General features: G+C 40.7%; 1 protein-coding gene across 1 annotated transcript; it reads left to right on the top strand.

Annotated features, from left to right (window-relative positions):
• Positions 1–1,445: 1,445 nt before the first annotated feature.
• On the top strand, positions 1,446–22,523 carry nms (neuromedin S). Its single transcript, XM_061918231.1, has 7 exons — positions 1,446–1,984; positions 12,299–12,345; positions 12,453–12,506; positions 15,997–16,023; positions 16,159–16,212; positions 17,732–17,806; positions 22,328–22,523. Exons 1-7 carry the CDS (start codon positions 1,921–1,923, stop codon positions 22,334–22,336), a joined length of 330 nt encoding a protein of 109 aa, XP_061774215.1. The 5' UTR covers positions 1,446–1,920; the 3' UTR covers positions 22,337–22,523.
• Positions 22,524–22,616: the final 93 nt, after the last annotated feature.

Below are 22,616 nucleotides of genomic sequence, written 5' to 3'. Positions count from 1 at the left end.
GACAGGTGAGGACAGGTAATGACAGGTGAGGACAGGTGAGGTCAAGTGATGACAGGTGAGGTCAAGTGATGACAGGTGAGGACAGGTGATCACAGGTGAGTACAGGTGATGACAGGTGAGGACAGGTGAGGTCAAGTGATGACAGGTGAGAACAGGTGAAGACAGGTGAGGACAGGTGAGGTCAAGTGATGACAGGTGAGGACAGGTGAGGACAGTTGAGAACAGGTGAGCACAGGTGTAGACAAGTGATGACAGGTGAGGACAGTTGAGGACAGGTGAGGACAGGTAAAGACAGGTGAGGACAGGTGAGGTCAAGTGATGACAGGTGATGACAGCTGAGGACAGGTGAGGACAGGTGAGGTCAAGTGATGACAGGTGAGAACAGGTGAGGACAGGTGAAGACAGGTGAGGACAGGTGAGGTCAAGTGATGACAGGTGAGGACAGGTGAGGTCAAGTGATGACAGGTGAGAACAGGTGAGCACAGGTGTAGACAAGTGATGACAGGTGAGGACAGTTGAGGACAGGTGAGGACAGGTAAAGACAGGTGAGGACAGGTGAGGTCAAGTGATGACAGGTGATGACAGCTGAGGACAGGTGAGAACAGGTGAGGACAGGTAAGTACAGGTTGTTCAGCAGTTGTTGTGTTGATGTGAGATGAGTGAAAGAAGTGAGATGTGGTCAGACATCTTTAAAGGTCTCATGCTGCTGTGGACTCACCTCTCTTGTCTCCACTAACATCATTACACCTTCTCAGGTGGGCGTCCATCTTTGTCTCCACTAACATCATTACATCTTCTCAGGTGGGCGTCCATCTTGATGTGCAGGCAGCTGCCTAACGAGGTGTGTGGCTAGCAGCTGCTAACGAGATGCTAATGAAGACACAAGGCCTGCGGAACTAAAGCAAGATGGTGGACATCCTGCCCACTTTCCTCTCACTGCTGTTACTCTGGCATTTAACATTATATGTACTTATAATACATACTCACCATTTAACATTATATGTACTTATAATACATACTCACCATTTAACATTATATGTACTTATAATACATACTCACCATTTAACATTATATGTACTTATAATACATACTCACCATTTAACATTATATGTACTTATAATACATACTCACCATTTAACATTATATGTACTTATAATACATACTCACCATTTAACATTATATGTACTTATAATACATACTCACCATTTAACATTATATGTACTTATAATACATACTCACCATGTACTTATAATACATACTCACCATATATGCTGCTAATAAATACTCACCATTTACAATGATATATACTTATAATAAATATACACCATTTACCATTACACACAAAAATATATTAATTCACACAATATACCATAATATATACTGTAAATACACACTATTTACCATGATATATATATATATATATATATATATATATATATATATATATGTATGTAAATACACACCATAATAAGTAAATATATATATGTCTATTTATAAATATATACATAGACAATATTTACCATTATATGTCAGTCAGTTTACATTTCTTGAATTTTTTGCGCTACTTTTGACCTGTGTTTTCACAGCCATGAACTTCTTTTTACGCTTGCGCGCCAATACCTGTTAAATAAGAAGAACTTTACTGTCACCCTTTGCCACCATTCATCGCCATCATTTCCCAGAAGGGGCGGGAGTGTCATCATGGTGGGAAGTGTGTGTGTGTGTGTGTGTGTGTGTGTGTGTGTGTGTGTGTGTGTGTGTGTGTGTGTGTAGGTGTGCTCATGCACGCAGGCCAATAATTGATGTGGGATGGCGGCGGCGTGCAGGATGTCAGCCCTCAAAAGTCTGCAGCTCACGGCAGCGAGCGACGTGCACCAAGGAGCAGAAGAACTTTTTTGTTTCGTGGCGTGAAAGAAGACGATGAACTTTCCCACAATGCAACACTTGACTCTTGTGTGTTTGTTGTGCTGCTGCAGCTTCACACGTGAGTTGGACAACTTTTTATTACCTCCATGTTTTTATTTCACTGAAAGTAGATTTGTGTTTACATCCTGCTAAAACAAACATTTATTATTATTATTATATTATTTGTGTTTACATCCTACTGTCACAAACTTTTATTATTCTTATATTATTTGTGTTTACATTCTGCTAAAACAAACATTTATTATTATTATTATATTATTTGTATTTACATCCTGCTGACGCAAACATTTATTATTATTATATTATTTGTGTTTACATCCTGCTGACACAAACATTTATTATTATTATTATTATATTATTGTGTTTTCATCCTGTTGACACAAACTTTTATTATTATTATATTATTTGTGTTTACATCCTACTGTCACAAACTTTTATTATTATTATATTATTTGTGTTTACATTCTGCTAAAACAAACATTTATTATTATTATTATATTATTTGTATTTACATCCTGCTGACGCAAACATTTATTATTATTATATTATTTGTGTTTACATCCTGCTGACACAAACATTTATTATTATTATTATTATATTATTGTGTTTTCATCCTGTTGACACAAACTTTTATTATTATTATATTATTTGTGTTTACATCCTGCTGACCCAAACATTTATTATTATTATTATTATATTATTGTGTTTTCATCCTGCTGACACAAACATTTATTATTATTATATTATTTGTGTTTACATCCTGCTGACACAAACATTTATTATTATTATATTATTTGTGTTTACATCCTGCTGTCACATACATTTATTATTATTATATTATTTGTGTTTACATCCTGCTGACACAAACATTTATTATTATTATTATTATATTATTGTGTTTTCATCCTGTTGACACAAACTTTTATTATTATTATATTATTTGTGTTTACATCCTGCTGACCCAAACATTTATTATTATTATTATTATATTATTGTGTTTTCATCCTGCTGACACAAACATTTATTATTATTATATTATTTGTGTTTACATCCTGCTGACACAAACATTTATTATTATTATATTATTTGTGTTTAGATCCTGCTGTCACATACATTTATTATTATTATATTATTTGTGTTTACATCCTGCTGACACAAACATTTATACATCAGGTGTACAGTTGTGATCAAAATATTCAACCCCCACACAATTTTGGTGTTTTAGCAAGTTGGACATTTATTCCGTATTTTGTTTATAGTCATATCAAATAAAGATGCATTAAATAGACAAATGCACCTTGAATGACAACATTATATTTTGTAACATACCAAACAGTGTCATTTCTCTTAATATTTCATTGACAAAATGATTCAACCCCTTGAAGATTATAACTCTTAAGAACAGAATTTGAAGAAGGTCATTTCAATCAGGTGTTGAAAACACCTGTAGATGTGATTAGAAGCATAACGAGCAACAATTAAACGGATTGAAAAAGACTGTGACAATCAGCTTCTTGTAGATGGTCAATGGTGTATTTGCAACATGGTGAAGTCCAGGGAGTGGTCAAAGAAGTCAAGAGAGGAGGTCATTTCTCTTCATAAGAAAGGATATAAGAAAATAGCAAAGACATTACACATTCCAAGAGACACAGTTAGGAGCATAATTTGCAAGTTTAAAGCTAAAGGCACAGTGGAAACACTACCTGGGCGTGGTAAAAAGAGGATGATGTCCGGTATTTGAGAAGTAGAGTGGTGAAAAACCCCCGGGTAACAGCTGAGGAACTACAACAGGACATTGCAGAGGGGGGAACGCAGGTTTCGTCCCATGCCAGAACTCCTAGGCGCACCCTACTTCTGACTACCAGGCACAAGAAAATAGACTCCAGTATGCCAAAAATCATCTGGACGAACCCCAAAGGTTTTGTAAAACTGTTCTATAGAGTGAAGGGACAAAACTGGAACTCTTTGGGCCTATGAATCAACGTTATGTCTGGAGGAGAAAAAATGAAGAACACCTTGCCTACTGTTAAGCATGGTGGGGGGTCAATCATGCTCTGGGGCTGTTTCTCTGCCTCAGGTACCGGGAATCTCCAGCGCGTTGAAGGCATTATGAATTCTATTTCCTAGCAGGATATATTAGCTGCAAATGTCATGAAGTCAGTGAGGAAGCTGAGGCTTGGGAGACGTTGGACCTTCCAACAGGACAAGGATCCCAAGCATACCTCCAAATCAACATCAGAAGAAGGGCTGGAAGACTCTGGAGTGGCCAGACCTAAATCCTGTAGAAAAGCTGTGGTGGGACTTGAAGAAGGCAGTTGCAGCACACAAGTCCAAGAATATGAATGAACTGGAGGCCTTTGCCCAAGAGGAATGGGCTCAAATACCTGTAGATGCTTGCAAGAAGCTTATGTATCACCTTTGAAGGATGTCATTACTGTTCTACTAAGTACTAAAGATGCATGGAACTAGGGGCTTGAATCATTTTGTCAATGAGATATTAAGAAAAATGTCCTTTTTTGCTATTTTGTCAAATACAGTGTTAGAATTTAAATTGCATTTGTCTATTTGACACATCTTTATTTGATATGACTATAAACCAAATACGGGATAAATTTCCAACTTGCTAAAACACCAAAATTCTGTGGGGGTTGAATCATTTTGATCACAACTGTATTTGTGAATGCAAACAACCTCAAAATGCAAATCTTGCACATTTGACTAAAAGATGAGTGATTATTATTCGTACTAAAATGTCCATCACTTCTCACAATACGACTAAGTGACTGTCAGAAACAGTCTGCATAGTTTATATTATTACTGATGTACTTCAATAAGTCTATACACAACAAGTGCAACAAAAGGCTAATGTGAAAGGATTAAAATGTGAAAGGATGAAAAGGTTTCATTGCGATTAATTGCATTCTTCATTCAATGAATCGTGAGAGATCAATCAATCAATCAATGTTTACTTATATAGCCCTAAATCACTAGTGTCTCAAAGGGCTGCACAAACCACCACGACATCCTCGGTAGGCCCACATAAGGGCAAGGAAAACTCACACCCAGTGGGACGTCGGTGACAATGATGACTATGAGAACCTTAGAGAGGAGGAAAGCAATGGATGTCGAGCGGGTCTAACATGATACTGTGAAAGTTCAATCCACAATGGATCCAACACAGTCGCAAGAGTCCAGTCCAAAGCGGGTCCAACTCAGCAGCGAGAGTCCCGTTCACAGCGGAGCCAGCAGGAAACCATCCCAAGCGGAGGCGGATCAGCAGCGCAGAGATGTCCCCAGCCGATACACAGGCAAGCAGTACATGGCCACCGGATCGGACCGGACCCCCTCCACAAGGGAGAGTGGGACATAGAAGAAAAAGAAAAGAAACAGCAGATCAACTGGTCTAAAAAGGGAGTCTATTTAAAGGCTAGAGTACACAAATGAGTTTTAGGTGAGACTTAAATGTTTCTACTGAGGTGGCATCGCGAACTGTTACCGGGAGGGCATTCCAGAGTACTGGAGCCCGAACGGAAAACGCTCTATAGCCCGCAGACTTTTTTTGGGCTTTGGGAATCACTAACAAGCCGGAGTCCTTTGAACGCAGATTTCTTGCCGGGACATATGGTACAATACAATCGGCAAGATAGGATGGAGCTAGACCGTGTAGTATTTTATACGTAAGTAGTAAAACCTTAAAGTCACATCTTAAGTGCACAGGAAGCCAGTGCAGGTGAGCCAGTATAGGTATATATGTATGTATATATGTATATAAAGGTATATACAGTATAGGTATATATGTATGTATATATGTATATAAAGGTATATACAGTACAGGTATATATGTATGTATATATGTATATAAAGGTATATACAGTATAGGTATATATGTATGTATATATGTATATAAAGGTATATACAGTATAGGTATATATGTATGTATATATGTATATAAAGGTATATACAGTACAGGCGTAATGTGATCAAACTTTCTTGTTCTTGTCAAAAGTCTAGCAGCCGCATTTTGTACCAACTGTAATCTTTTAATGCTAGACATGGGGAGACCCGAAAATAATACGTTACAGTAGTCGAGGCGAGACGTAACAAACGCATGGATAATGATCTCAGCGTCTTTAGTGGACAGAATGGAGCGAATTTTAGCGATATTACGGAGATGAAAGAAGGCCGTTTTAGTAACGCTTTTAATGTGTGCCTCAAAGGAGAGAGTTGGGTCGAAGATAATACCCAGATTCTTTACCGTGTCGCCTTGTTTAATTGTTTGGTTGTCAAATGTTAGAGTTGTATTATTAAATAGAGTTCGGTGTCTAGCAGGACCGATAATCAGCATTTCCGTTTTTTTGGCGTTGAGTTGCAAAAAGTTAGCGGACATCCATTGTTTAATTTCATTAAGACACGCCTCCAGCTGACTACAATCCGGCGTGTTGGTCAGCTTTAGGGGCATGTAGAGTTGGGTGTCATCAGCCTAACAGTGAAAGCTAACACCGTATTTGCGTATGATGTCACCTAGCGGCAGCATGTAGATGCTGAAGAGTGCAGGGCCAAGGACCGAACCCTGGGGAACTCCACACGTTACCTTAACGTAGTCCGAGGTCACATTGTTATGGGAGACACACTGCATCCTATCAGTAAGATAAGAGTTAAACCAAGACAGGGCTAAGTCTGACATACCAATTCGTGTTTTGATACGTTCTAATAAAATATTATGATCGACGGTATCGAAAGCAGCGCTAAGATCGAGGAGCAGCAACATAGATGACGCATCAGAATCCATCGTTAGCAATAGATCATTAGTCATTTTTGCGAGGGCTGTCTCCGTCGAGTGATTTGCCCTGAAACCGGATTGAAAGGTTTCACATAGATTGTTAGACGCTAAGTGTTCATTTAACTGCTCCGCAACAATTTTTTCGAGGATTTTTGAAATAAAGGGAAGGTGAGACACCGGTCGGTAGTTTACCATGAGGTCAGGATCGAGGTTAGGTCTTTTAAGAAGAGGATGAATAACCGCTTTTTTGAATGCTAGGGGAACAGTGCCCGAGGAAAGTGGTAAGTTTATAATATTTAGCACTGATGGACCTAATAATACAAAGAGCTCCTTGATCAGTTTCCCTGGAAGAGGGTCAAGTAAACATGTTGTTTGTTTTATTCCATTTACACGTTGTAACAATTCCTCTAATGTTATTTCCTCAAAACGAGAGAAACTATTTTGGAGGGCAGTATCCGCCGTATATACAATCGTGTCAGTGTTAATAGAACCCCGTTGTAGCTGGGACGCATTGTCTTTAATCTCCTTTCTAATGACTTCAATTTTCTTACTAAAGAATTGCATAAAGTCATCAGCTGAGTGGGTGGAGCTACTGGAAGGAGTCCCTTGTTGGGTTAGCGATGCTACCGTACTAAACAAAAATTTAGGATCGTTTTTATTGCAGTGGATGAGATTTGAGTAATATTTAGCTTTAGCTAAGGTAAGCATGCGTTTATAAGTTATTAAACCATCACTAAATGCTTGATGGTGCACCTCAAGTTTAGTCGTGCGCCATTTGCGTTCCAGCTTTCTGCATAATAATTTCTGAGCTCTAGTTTCTTCTGTAAACCACGGGGTGCGCTTTTTTGGAGCCTTTTTTAACTTTAGCGGTGCTATGTTATCAATGGTTTCGCGCAGGGCGTCGTTAAAGTTGTTAGTGAGGTTATCAATAGAGCCCACATACTTTGGGAATGGTGCCATTACCGAGGGCAGTAGGTCAGCAAGAGTTGTCGTTGTGGCTGTATTAATGTTGCGGCTGCTATAGCAGTTATTATTATTATTAGTTTGACGAACATGCGTCTGAACCTCAAATTTTATAAGGTAATGATCGGACAATACTTTAGTATACGGGAGTATCGTAACTTTGGAAGCGGTGATACCCTTGACAAGCACTAGGTCTATCGTATTACCGTTGCGATGCGTGGGTTCATTTATTATTTGTGTGAGACCACAGCTATCAATTATAGTCTGGAGCGCTACGCACGGTGGGTCCGATGGGGTATTCATATGGATATTAAAGTCCCCCATTATGATTATATTATCGGCGTGTGTCACTAGATCAGCAACGAACTCTGAGAATTCATTGATAAAGTCCGAACAGGGCCCTGGGGGGCGGTAGATAATAGCCAGGTGTAGAGGCAGCGGTGTGACTGACCTCATAGTAAGCACCTCAAACGATTTATATTTATTATTTATGTTAGGACTAAGGTTAAAGTTTTCGTTGTATATTAGTGCGACCCCCCCACCCCTTTTAAGCGGACGGGCAATATGCGCATGTGTAAAGTTAGGAGGACATGCCTCATTTAGCGCAAAAAAGTGTTTCAGAGTTGGACACGCCCGCGATATCATTTTTCATTATTAATGAGTGTTTTATTACCATGATTGGGCAATTCATTTGATTTAAATAAATGTTTTTTTGAACAGGTCAACACAAAAAGGACTTAAACCCACTTTTAACAACAATAAAAAGAAGATCTTCAGTGTTTTGGTGTCTTGCCAGATTTGGTCTTTTGTAGAATACAGAATGTGTTCCTGCTGTAGGAGCACTTGCATTCAGAGAGAGAGGAGCTACACATGGCTTAAGATAGCACTTTCATGCAAAATGTGGATTGTTGTGATCATGCTTTTATTGTCAAAGGTGTTTGCTGATGTGATCTGTGATATTTCCACCTGAATAAATATTCTGTACAAGTTAATGGTACTTTTATCTCTGCATGACCTTCTTTATTTGTTAATAACATGTCATTTTTAGCCTGTTAAATATTCTGTCATGGAGGACTATCAATCAGAACATCTTATAAAATAATACACTCTTTATTTTAATCCGTTTAACTGGTGTACTAGCATTTCTTTAGGCGGACATATCACAGAGTACATAACAAATCATCGTTGACAAAGCATGATAGTAATAACATACATTTTTATTTTGTTCATGTAGTTTGACCAAATGTAAAGCATAGCGCTCTTATTTTGAAGTGGGAAAAGTGTGAAGTTTGATAAGGTGTCTGGACTTTATGCGTACTGTTTTTCTTTTTTCTTGAACTTTTATGCCAAACGACTAACAAACTCCGTGTTATGTCATCCACGCACCTCAACTGTCATGTAAACATGCAAGTCAAGCTCCGCCCACAACAGTGAAGGCAGATCACCACAAGATCAAACCCTCCTGTCCTGATAGTTCCAGAACCCTCATGTCCTGATAGTTCCAGAACCCTCATGTCCTGATAGTTCCAGAACCCTCATGGCCTGATAGTTCCAGAACCCTCATGTCCTGATAGTTCCAGAACCCTCATGTCCTGATAGTTCCAGAACCCTCATGGCCTGATAGTTCCAGAACCTTCATGTCCTGATAGTTCCAGATTTCTCATGTCCTGATAGTTCCAGAGCCTTCATGTCCTGATGGTTTCAGAGCCTTTATGTCTTGATAGTTCCGGAACCTTCATGTCCTGATAGTTCCAGAACCCTCGTGTCCTGATAGCTCCAGAACCTTCATGTCCTGATAGTTCCAGAGCCTTTATGTCCTGATAGTTCCAGAACCTTCATGTCCTGATAGTTCCATAGCCTTCATGTCCTGATAGTTCCAGAACCTTCATGTCCTGATAGTTCCATAGCCTTCATGTCCTAATAGTTCCAGAACCTTCATGTCCTGACAGTTCCAGATTTCTCATGTCCTGATAGTTCCAGAACCTTCATGTCCTGATAGTTCCAGAACCTTCATGTCCTGATAGTTCCAGAACCCTCATGTCCTGATAGTTCCAGAACCTTCATGTCCTGATAGTTCCAGAACCCTCGTGTCCTGATAGTTCCAGAGCCTTCATGTCCTGATGGTTCCAGAGCCTTTAAGTCCTGATAGTTCCGGAACCTTCATGTCCTGATAGTTCCAGGACCTTCATGTCCTGATAGTTCCAGAACCCTCGTGCCCTGATAGCTCCAGAACCTTCATGTCCTGATAGTTCCAGAACCCTCGTGCCCTGATTGTTCCAGAACCTTCATGTCCTGAGAGTTCCAGAACCTTCCTTTTCTTTCTCTATTTCTGTTCAATATTTTCTCACTTTTGGCTCATCAAGATCTAATGCAGCCCATTTGCCAGCGCTACGGAACGGCCCGAGGGTCAAAAAGGAGACTTGTGCATCAATCAATCAATCAATCAATCAAAGTTTACTTATATAGCCCTAAGTCAGGAGTGTCTCAAAAGGCTGCACAAGCCACAACCAGATCCCAATTAAGAAGCTTTTAGTATTATTGTTGGTAATAAGACTATTAACATTACTAGTGGAATATTAATGATGCATCAAATCATATTCACATTAATAATAAATTAACAAATACAATCATATGTTAATACAAATATAAGTGCTAAATTAGTCATTAGAATAAATACATGTAAGTATGCTATATTGTAATCAATAATAATAGTCAATGTTATTGACTATTATTATTCAACTAATATTAACACTTTTATTTATATTAAAGACAAAACTGTTGTGTACTGTTGTGCAGTGTTGTGTACTATTGTGTAATGTTTAATCTTGTGTACTGTTGCGTAATGTTTAATGTTGTGTACTATTGTGTAATGTAGTGTAATGTTTAATGTTGTGTACTGGTGTTTAATATTGTGTACTATTGTGTAATGTTTAATCTTGTGTACTGTTGTGCAATGTTGTATACTGTTGTGTAATGTTAATGTTGTATTCTGTTGTGTAATGTGTACTGTTGTGCACTGCTATATAATGTTGTGTACTGTTGTGCAATGTTGTGTACTGTAATGTAGTGTTTTGTACTGTTGTGTAATGTTAATGTTGTGTTCTGTTGTGTAATGTGTACTGTTGTGCACTGTTATGTAATGTTGTGTACTGTTGTGCAATGTTGTGTACTGTAATGTAGTGTTTTGTACTGTTGTGTAATGTTTAATGTTGTGTACTGTTTTGTAATGTTAATGTTGTGTGCTGTTGTGCAATGTTGTGTACTGTTATGTAGCGTTGTGTACTGTTGTGTAATGTTTAATGTTGTGTACTGTTGTGTAATGTTTATTGTTGTGGACTGTTGTCTAATGTTGTGTACTGCTGTGTAATGTTCAATGTTGTGTACTGTTGTGGAATGTTGTGTATTGTTTAGTACTGTTAATGTTGTGTACTGTTGTGTAATGTTTAATGTTGTGAACTGTTGTGCAATGTTGTGTACTGTTATGTAGTGTTGTGTACTGTTGTGCAATGTTGTGTACTGTTATGTAGTGTTGTGTACTGTTGTGTAATGTTGTGTACTGTTATGTAGCGTTGTGTACTGTTGTGTAATGTTTAATGTTGTGTACTGTTGTGTAATGTTTATTGTTGTGGACTGTTGTCTAATGTTGTGTACTGCTGTGTAATGTTCAATGTTGTGTACTGTTGTGGAATGTTGTGTATTGTTTAGTACTGTTAATGTTGTGTACTGTTGTGTAATGTTTAATGTTGTGAACTGTTGTGCAATGTTGTGTACTGTTATGTAGTGTTGTGTACTGTTGTGCAATGTTGTGTACTGTTATGTAGTGTTGTGTACTGTTGTGCAATGTTGTGTACTGTTATGTAGTGTTGTGTACTGTTGTGTAATGTTTAATGTTGTGTACTGCTGTGTAATGTTTAATGTTGTGTACTGCTGTGTATTGTTTAATGTTGTGAACTGTTGTGCAATGTTGTGTACTGTTATGTAGTGTTGTGTACTGTTGTGCAATGTTGTGTACTGTTATGTAGTGTTGTGTAATGTTTAATGTTGTGTACTGTTATGTAGTGTTGTGTAATGTTTAATGTTGTGTACTGTTGTCTAATGTTGTGTACTGCTGTGTAATGTTTAATGTGTACTGTTGTCTAATGTTGTGTACTGCTGTGTAATGTTTAATGTTGTGAACTGTTGTGCAATGTTGTGTACTGTTATTTAGTGTTGTGTACTGTTGTGTAATGTTTAATGTTGTGTACTGTTATGTAGTGTTGTGTACTGTTGTGTAATGTTTAATGTTGTGTACTGTTATGTAGTGTTGTGTACTGTTGTGTACTGTTGTGCAATATTGTGTACTGTTATGTAGTGTTGTGTACTGTTGTGTAATGTTTAATGTTGTGTACTGTTATGTAGTGTTGTGTACTGTTGTGTAATGTTTAATGTTGTGTACTGTTGTCTAATGTTGTGTAATGTTTAATGTTGTGTACTGTTGTGCAATGTTGTGTACTGTTATGTAGTGTTGTGTACTGATGTGTAATGTTTAATGTTGTGTACTGCTGTCTAATGTTGTGTACTGTTGTGTACTGTTTAATGTTGTGTAATGTTTACTGTTGTTTAATTTTTGTTGATTAATGTTGTGTTCAGATGGCAGTCCTTACAGCAGGTGGGAAGATGACATCGTTTTCAGAAAGGTATTGACACACACACACACACACACACACACACACACACACACACACACACACACACACACACACACACACACACACACAGTTGAAGGCCTGTTGTGTGCTTGCAGCTACGAGAAGTTTCCAGTGAAGAAGAGAGTGGATCTTCATGGAGAGACCAGCAGGTTGGTCCAGCAGCACAACATGTTCTCCATCTGTTGTTTAGCGGCACAACATGTCAGTAGAACATGTTCTCCATGTGTTGTGTAGCAGCACAACATGTTCTCCATCTGTTGTGTAGCAGTACTACATGTCAGTAGAACATGTTCTCCATGTGTTGTGTAACAGCACAACATGTTCTCCATCTGTTGTGTAGCAGTACTACATGTCAGTAGAACATGTTCTCCATGTGTTGTGTAGCAGCACAACATGTTCTCCATCTGTTGTGTAGCGGCACAACATGCTCTCCATCTGTTGTGTAGCAGTACTACATGTCAGTAGAACATGTTCTCCATGTGTTGTGTAGCAGTACAGCATGTTCTCCATGTGTTGTGTAGCGGCACAACATGTCAGTAGAACATGTTCTCCATGTGTTGTGTAGCAGTACAAAATGTCAGTAGAACATGCCAGTGGAACATGTTCTCCATGTGTTGTGTAGCAGTACAACATGTCAGAGGAACATGTTCTCCATGTGTTGTGTAGCAGTACATGTCAGTAGAACATGCCAGTGGAACATGTTCTCCATGTGTTGTGTAGCAGTACAACATGTCAGTAGAACATGTTCTCCATGTGTTGTGTAGCAGTACAACATCTCAGAGGAACATGTTCTCCATGTGTTGTGTAGCAGTACATGTCAGTAGAACATGTTCTCCATGTGTTGTGTAGCAGTACATGTCAGAAGAACATGTTCTCCATGTGTTGTGTAGCAGTACAACACGTCAGTAGAACATGCCAGTTGAACATGTTCTCCATGTGTTGTGTAGCAGTACAACATGTCAGTAGAACATGTTCTCCACGTGTTGTGTAGCAGTACAACATGTCAGTAGAACATGCCAGTGGAACATGTTCTCCATGTGTTGTGTAGCAGTAAAACATGTCAGTAGAACATGCCAGTGGAACATGTTCTCCATGTGTTGTGTAGCAGTACAACATGTCAGAAGAACATGTTCTCCATGTGTTGTGTAGCAGTACATGTCAGTAGAACATGTTCTCCATGTGTTGTGTAGCAGTACAACATGTCAGTAGAACATGCCAGTGGAACATGTTCTCCATGTGTTGTGTAGCAGTACAACATGTCAGAGGAACATGTTCTCCATGTGTTGTGTAGCAGTACATGTCAGTAGAACATGCCAGTGGAACATGTTCTCCATGTGTTGTGTAGCAGTACATGTCAGTAGAACATGTTCTCCATGTGTTGTGTAGCAGTACATGTCAGAAGAACATGTTCTCCATGTGTTGTGTAGCAGTACAACACGTCAGTAGAACATGCCAGTGGAACATGTTCTCCATGTGGTGTGTAGCAGTACAACATGTCAGAAGAACATGCCAGTTGAACATGTTCTCCATGTGTTGTGTAGCAGTACAACATGTCAGTAGAACATGTTCTCCATGTGTTGTGTAGCAGTACAACATGTCAGTAGAACATGTTCTCCATGTGTTGTGTAGCAGTACAACATGTCAGTAGAACATGCCAGTGGAACATGTTCTCCATGTGTTGTGTAGCAGTACAACATGTCAGAAGAACATGTTCTCCATGTGTTGTGTAGCAGTACATGTCAGTAGAACATGTTCTCCATGTGTTGTGTAGCAGTACATGTCAGTAGAACATGTTCTCCATGTGTTGTGTAGCAGTACAACATGTCAGTAGAACATGCCAGTGGAACATGTTCTCCATGTGTTGTGTAGCAGTACAACATGTCAGTAGAACATGCCAGTGGAACATGTTCTCCATGTGTTGTGTAGCAGTACAACATGTCAGAGGAACATGTTCTCCATGTGTTGTGTAGCAGTACAACATGTCAGAGGAACATGTTCTCCATGTGTTGTGTAGCAGTACATGTCAGTAGAACATGCCAGTGGAACATGTTCTCCATGTGTTGTGTAGCAGTACAACATGTCAGAAGAACATGTTCTCCATGTGTTGTGTAGCAGTACATGTCAGTAGAACATGCCAGTGGAACATGTTCTCCATGTGTTGTGTAGCAGTACAACACGTCAGTAGAACATGCCAGTTGAACATGTTCTCCATGTGTTGTGTAGCAGTACAACATGTCAGTAGAACATGTTCTCCATGTGTTGTGTAGCAGTACATGTCAGTAGAACATGCCAGTGGAACATGTTCTCCATGTGTTGTGTAGCAGTAAAACATGTCAGTAGAACATGCCAGTGGAACATGTTCTCCATGTGTTGTGTAGCAGTACAACATGTCAGAAGAACATGTTCTCCATGTGTTGTGTAGCAGTACATGTCAGTAGAACATGTTCTCCATGTGTTGTGTAGCAGTACAACATGTCAGTAGAACATGCCAGTGGAACATGTTCTCCATGTGTTGTGTAGCAGTACATGTCAGTAGAACATGCCAGTGGAACATGTTCTCCATGTGTTGTGTAGCAGTACATGTCAGTAGAACATGTTCTCCATGTGTTGTGTAGCAGTACATGTCAGAAGAACATGTTCTCCATGTGTTGTGTAGCAGTACAACACGTCAGTAGAACATGCCAGTGGAACATGTTCTCCATGTGGTGTGTAGCAGTACAACATGTCAGAAGAACATGCCAGTTGAACATGTTCTCCATGTGTTGTGTAGCAGTACATGTCAGTAGAACATGTTCTCCATGTGTTGTGTAGCAGTACAACATGTCAGTAGAACATGTTCTCCATGTGTTGTGTAGCAGTACAACATGTCAGTAGAACATGCCAGTGGAACATGTTCTCCATGTGTTGTGTAGCAGTACAACATGTCAGAAGAACATGTTCTCCATGTGTTGTGTAGCAGTACATGTCAGTAGAACATGTTCTCCATGTGTTGTGTAGCAGTACAACATGTCAGTAGAACATGCCAGTGGAACATGTTCTCCATGTGTTGTGTAGCAGTACAACATGTCAGTAGAACATGCCAGTGGAACATGTTCTCCATGTGTTGTGTAGCAGTACAACATGTCAGAGGAACATGTTCTCCATGTGTTGTGTAGCAGTACATGTCAGTAGAACATGCCAGTGGAACATGTTGTCCATGTGTTGTGTAGCAGTACAACATGTCAGTAGAACATGTTCTCCATGTGTTGTGTAGCAGTACATGTCAGAAGAACATGTTCTCCATGTGTTGTGTAGCAGTACAACACGTCAGTAGAACATGCCAGTGGAACATGTTCTCCATGTGGTGTGTAGCAGTACAACATGTCAGAAGAACATGCCAGTGGAACATGTTCTCCATGTGGTGTGTAGCAGTACAACATGTCAGTAGAACATGTTCTCCATGTGTTGTGTAGCAGTACAACATCTCAGTAGAACATGCCAGTGGAACATGTTCTCCATGTGTTGTGTAGCAGTACAACATGTCAGTAGAACATGCCAGTGGAACATGTTCTCCATGTGTTGTGTAGCAGTAGAACATGCCAGTAGAACATGTTCTCCATGTGTTGTGTGGTCACTTCCTAACCTCCTGTGTTGTTCCAGCAGCAGGTCCAGAACCTTTTCAAGAGGGTAAGTTCTCTTGTTACGTGAAGAACACAACAATGTTTTCACCTTCATGAAAGAACCATCACGTCATGTTCCTACCTCTCTGGCCAGTTCCTCTTGCATTGTTCCAAATATGAAGTTTCCTTCTTCTCCGCACAGTTCCTCTTCCATTATTCCAAAGCAAAGACCTCCGATGGCCCACAAGAACTTCTGGTGAGTAACCCCCCCCCCCCCTTTTTCTTAAGATAGCATGCTAACGTTAGCATGCTAGCATTTGAGCTAATCTTATTCAACTTAAATATCATGGCTTTCGATACTTGCCGCCATCATTTTGTTCTGGGCCACAGTTTGCTAACTTTTCTTGAGATAGCATGCAAATGTTAGCATGCTAACTTTTCTTAATATAGCATGCTAACGTTATGGCTTTTGTTACCTAGCACCATCTTAGAAGTGGGCTAACTCCTTCAAAAACAACATGCTGATGTTAGCATGCTAACATTTGAGCTAATCTTATTTATTTGGACCAAAATAGCTTTCAATACTTTCCGCCATCTTAGAAGTGTGCTAACTTTTTCTATGTTGCAATGCTAGCGTTTTAAAACCCTAGCAAACATCACAGCTTTGGTGCCACCTGAGAAATACGCCAACTTTCTCGATGTCATCATGCAAACTTTAAGAAGCTGACCTTTTATGCTAGCATTTTTGCAAATTGTATTCAGTGGAACCTAAAGTCTGTGGGTTTTGATAACTACTACCATTTCACAAATATGCTAACTCTTCCTACATTAACGTTCCCATGCTAATGTTTTATGTGAGCAATATAGCTAAATTTGTACTTGGATCCATCTCAGAAGACAGCATGCTGACGTTAGCATGCTAACATTTTTTGCAAATTTTATTTGGATAAACCCCAAAACCATGACATACTCTAATCGGCGCCATCTTGGAAGGAGGCTACATGTTCTCGTATGTTACCATGCAAAAGGGGGGTTGCCCACATATGTGGTCCTCTCCAAGGTTTCTCATAGTCATCATTGTCACCGACATCCCACTGGGTGAGTTTTTCCTTGCCCTTATGTGGGCCTACCGAGGATGTGGTAGTGGTTTGTGCAGCCCTTTGAGACACTAGTGACTTGGGGCTATATAAGTAAACATTGTGATTGATACCCCGCCTTCCGCCCGATTGTTAGCATGCTAACATTTAATGCTAGCTTTTTAACTTCCATCCACTGCCTGGAGGTTGACAACATGCCAGATCTGACAAAGAAAATGTCACTTAAAGGATTATAAAAAAAAAAAGAAATGTAGTTCAATCACAAAAAGGGATTCATCATCCAATCATCATGCTGAAGCTCAGCCGAGGCCACGCCCACTTTCCATTCACTCCCAGAGCTGCTGGGCGTCCAGTGGGCGGGACAAAGCCAATGTGGGTGGAGTTTGGCTGCACTGGGACCACCCCCACCGCCCGCGCCCCCCCCCCGCTGAAGTCAATGGACGCTCAGATTCAACAAGTTTAATGCAACTGAAGCTGAAAGAAACGTAAACACAAAAGTAAATATCTATTTTAGGCCAAGTTAGCATGCTAACAATTGGAAGTTGATCAAAATCTTTTAGGATGGGGAATAAATGTTCTGGAAATGTGGGAATTTTTTAAAGAGGGCGACAGGCGTGTGGTGTCTGAGTGGAAGTGGAATACTTTCATGACCTTGGAACTTTTCTTCTTCACCTTCAGTCCGACTCCGTTCACCCGCTGATGAGACTTTCACCACAACTGGCCCAGAGGAGGAAGAAGACCTTCGTGCTGCTGGTGAGACTCCACCCACAACAACAACACCACCACCGCTCCAACAACAACACCACCACCGCTCCAACAACAACACCACCACCGCTCCAACAACAACACCACCAGCACTTCAACACCACCTCTACCACTTCAACACCACCACCACTTCAACAACAACAACACCACCACTACTTCAACACCACCACCACCAGCACTTCAATAACAACACCACCAGCACTTCAACAACAACACCACCACTTCAACAACAACAACAACAACACCACTACTTCAACAACAACAACAACACCACCACTACTTCAACACCACCACCACCAGCACTTCAATAACAACACCACCAGCACTTCAACAACAACAACACCACCACCACTTCAACAACAACACCACTAGCACTTCAACACCACCACTTCAACAACAACAACACCACTTCAACAACAACACCAACACTTCAACAACAACACCACTTCAACAACAACACCACCACTTCAACAACAAAACCACCACTTCAACAACAACACCACCACCACCACTTCAATAACAACACCACCAGCACTTCAACAACAACAACACCACTTCAACAACACCACTTTAACGACACCACCACCACCTCAATAACAACAACACCACCACTTCAACAACAACACCACTTTAACGACAACACCACCACTTCAACAACACCACCAGCACTTCAACACCGCCTCTACCACTTCAACACCACCACCACCACTTCAACAACAACAACAACACCACCACTTCAACACCACCACCACCACCACTTCAATAACAACACCACCAGCACTTCAACAACAACACCACCACCACCACTTCAATAACAACACCACCAGCACTTCAACAACAACACCACCACCACCACTTCAATAACAACACCACCAGCACTTCAACAACAACACCACCACCACCACTTCAATAACAACACCACCAGCACTTCAACAACAACACCACCACCACCACTTCAATAACAACACCACCAGCACTTCAACAACAACAACAACAACACCACTTCAACAACAACACCACTTTAACGACACCACCACCACCTCAATAACAACGACACCACCACTTCAACAACAACAACACCACTTTAACGACACCACCACTTCAACAACAACAACACCACTTTAACGACACCACCACTTCAACAACAACAACAACAACTCTAGATGCTGTTAACACCAAAACACCCTTGAAAGTATTTCAACATCATTATTTTTAATTACTTGGATTTCTTTTAGATAATATCGGTTAAAAGTACTTAAAAAAACACTTTGTTGACAAAAATACTGCAAAATGATATATATTTTTTATGAGTAGAAAAATACTGTGAATATTAACTATACTTGAATAATATTTTTTATACTGGAAACATTTCAATTTTATTTGAACATAATTGTTTTTAAATACTTGGATTTTTTTTTTTTTTTTTTACATAAAATGTACTCAAAAGTATTTAGAAAACCACTTTTATATGTTAAAAAAAATACTGTAAGAAAATATTGAAAAATTGGTGAAGAAGTATTGTGGTGGTGCACACGTGAAAAAGTATTGTGGTGGTGGTGCACATGTGAAGAAGTATTGTGGTGGTGGTGCACATGTGAAGAAGTATTGAGGTGGTGGTGCACATATGAAGAATTATTGTGGTGGTGGTGCACACGTGAAGAAGTATTGTGGTGGCGCACATGTGAAGAAGTATTGTGGTGGTGCACGTGTGAAGAAGTATTGAGGTGGTGCACAAGTGAAAAAGTATTGTGGTGGTGCACATGTGAAGAAGTATTGTGGTGGTGCACACGTGAAAAAGTATTGTGGTGGTGGTGCACATGTGAAGAAGTATTGTGGTGGTGCACATGTGAAAAAGTATTGTGGTGGTGCACATGTGAAGAAGTATTGTGGTGGTGCACATGTGAAGAAGTATTGTGGTGGTGCACATGTGAAGAAGTATTGAGGTGGTGGTGCACAGGTGAAGAAGTATTGTGGTGGTGCACATATGAAGAATTATTGTGGTGGTGGTGCACACGTGAAGAAGTATTGTGGTGGTGCACGTGTGAAGAAGTATTGAGGTGGTGCACAAGTGAAAAAGTATTGTGGTGGTGCACATGTGAAGAAGTATTGTGGTGGTGCACACGTGAAAAAGTATTGTGGTGGTGGTGCACATGTGAAGAAGTATTGTGGTGGTGCACATGTGAAAAAGTATTGTGGTGGTGCACATGTGAAGAAGTATTGTGGTGGTGCACATGTGAAGAAGTATTGTGGTGGTGCACATGTGAAGAAGTATTGAGGTGGTGGTGCACAGGTGAAGAAGTATTGTGGTGGTGCACATATGAAGAATTATTGTGGTGGTGGTGCACACGTGAAGAAGTATTGTGGTGGTGCACGTGTGAAGAAGTATTGAGGTGGTGCACAAGTGAAAAAGTATTGTGGTGGTGGTGCACATGTGAAGAAGTATTGTGGTGGTGCACACTTGAATAAGTATTGTGGTGGTGCACACGTGAAAAAGTATTGTGGTGGTGGTGCACATGTGAAGAAGTATTGTGGTGGTGCACATGTGAAGAAGTATTGTGGTGGTGCACACGTGAAGAAGTATTGTGGTGGTGCACACGTGAAGAAGTATTGTGGTGGTGGTGCACATGTGAAGAAGTATTGTGGTGGTGCACACGTGAAAAAGTATTGTGGTGGTGCACATGTGAAGAAGTATTGTGGTGGTGCACACGTGAGAAGTATTGTGGTGGTGCACACTTGAAGAAGTATTGTGGTGGTGCACACGTGAAAAAGTATTGTGGTGGTGGTGCACATGTGAAGAAGTATTGTGGTGGTGCACATGTGAAGAAGTATTGTGGTGGTGCACATGTGAAAAAGTATTGTGGTGGTGCACATGTGAAGAAGTATTGTGGTGGTGGTGCACACGTGAAGAAGTATTGAGGTGGTGGTGCACAGGTGAAGAAGTATTGTGATGGTGGTGCACATATGAAGAAGTATTGTGGTGGTGGTGCACACGTGAAGAAGTATTGTGGTGGTGCACATGTGAAGAAGTATTGTGGTGGTCGTGCACACGTGAAGAAGTATTGTGGTGGTGCACATATGAAGAAGTATTGTGGTGGTGGTGCACATATGAAGAAGTATTGAGGTGGTGGTGCACAGGTGAAGAAGTATTGTGGTGGTGCACACGTGAAGAAGTATCGAGGTGGTGCACACGTGAAGAAGTATTGAGGAGGTGGTGCACACGTGAAGAAGTATTGAGGTGGTGGTGCACAGGTGAAGAAGTATTGTGGTGGTGTACATGTGAAGAAGTATTGTGGTGGTGGTGCACACGTGAAGAAGTATTGTGGTGGTGCACATGTGAAGAAGTATTGTGGTGGTGGTGCACATGTGAAGAAATATCGAGGTGGTGCACATGTGAAGAAGTATTGAGGTGGTGGTGCACAGGTGAAGAAGTATTGTGGTGGTGTACATGTGAAGAAGTATTGTGGTGGTGGTGCACACGTGAAGAAGTATTGTGGTGGTGCACATGTGAAGAAGTATTGTGGTGGTGGTGCACATTTGAAGAAATATCGAGGTGGTGCACATGTGAAGAAGTATTGAGGTGGTGCACATGTGAAGAAGTATTGTGGTGGTGCACACGTGAGAAGTATTGAGGTGGTGCACATGTGAAGAAGTATTGAGGTGGTGCACATGTGAAGAAGTATTGTGGTGGTGCACATGTGAAGAAGTATTGTGGTGGTGCACATGTGAATAAGTATTGTGGTGGTGCACATGTGAAGAAGTATTGTGGTGGTGCACACGTGAGAAGTATTGAGGAGGTGGTGCACATGTGAAGAAGTATTGTGGTGGTGCACACGTGAAGAAGTATTGAGGAGGTGGTGCACATGTGAAGAAGTATTGTGGTGGTGCACACGTGAAGAAGTATTGTGGTGGTGCACATGTGAAGAAGTATCGAGGTGGTGCACACGTGAAGAAGTATTGAGGAGGTGGTGCACACGTGAAGAAGTATTGTGGTGGTGGTGCACATGTGAAGAAGTATTGTGGTGGTGCACATGTGAAGAAGTATTGAGGAGGTGGTGCACACGTGAAGAAGTATTGTGGTGGTGCACATGTGAAGAAGTATTGTGGTGGTGCACACGTGAGAAGTATTGAGGAGGTGCACATGTGAAGAAGTATCGAGGTGGCGCACACGTGAAGAAGTATTGAGGAGGTGGTGCACACGTGAAGAAGTATTGTGGTGGTGGTGCACATGTGAAGAAGTATTGTGGTGGTGCACATGTGAAGAAGTATTGAGGAGGTGGTGCACACGTGAAGAAGTATTGTGGTGGTGCACATGTGAAGAAGTATTGTGGTGGTGGTGCACATGTGAAGAAATATCGAGGTGGTGCACATGTGAAGAAGTATTGAGGTGGTGCACATGTGAAGAAGTATTGTGGTGGTGGTGCACATGTGAAGAAATATCGAGGTGGTGCACATGTGAAGAAGTATTGAGGTGGTGCGACTCTCCTGCTAACAAACTTTGTGTCCTGGCAGAAAATCTGAGGCAACCAGCAGAGTGTGGAGGACCCAGAAGAAGACTAAAGTCCGAAGCGGACGCCAAAGGTCAACTTTCCGCTCGTGTGCCGAGATACGATAAAAACATTTGATGAGGTTCCCGGCAGACGAGCTCCATGCTTGGAAACACAACTCTGAGTGCGGCACTTTTGCACAATAAAGAGTCGCACAATCACCTTTGTGTCCTTGCTCGCTGGCTTCCTGTCACACACAACACACCTCCACCTTTTTTTTTTTGTCATGAAAAAAGGGAGTTTTTTGGGGTTGG

This window comes from Nerophis ophidion, linkage group LG13, assembly GCF_033978795.1.
Source record: "Nerophis ophidion isolate RoL-2023_Sa linkage group LG13, RoL_Noph_v1.0, whole genome shotgun sequence".
Taxonomy (NCBI): Eukaryota; Metazoa; Chordata; class Actinopteri; order Syngnathiformes; family Syngnathidae; genus Nerophis; species Nerophis ophidion.
The sequence above is the reverse complement of the archived record's forward strand: the minus strand, read 5'-3'. Positions and strand labels throughout refer to the sequence as shown.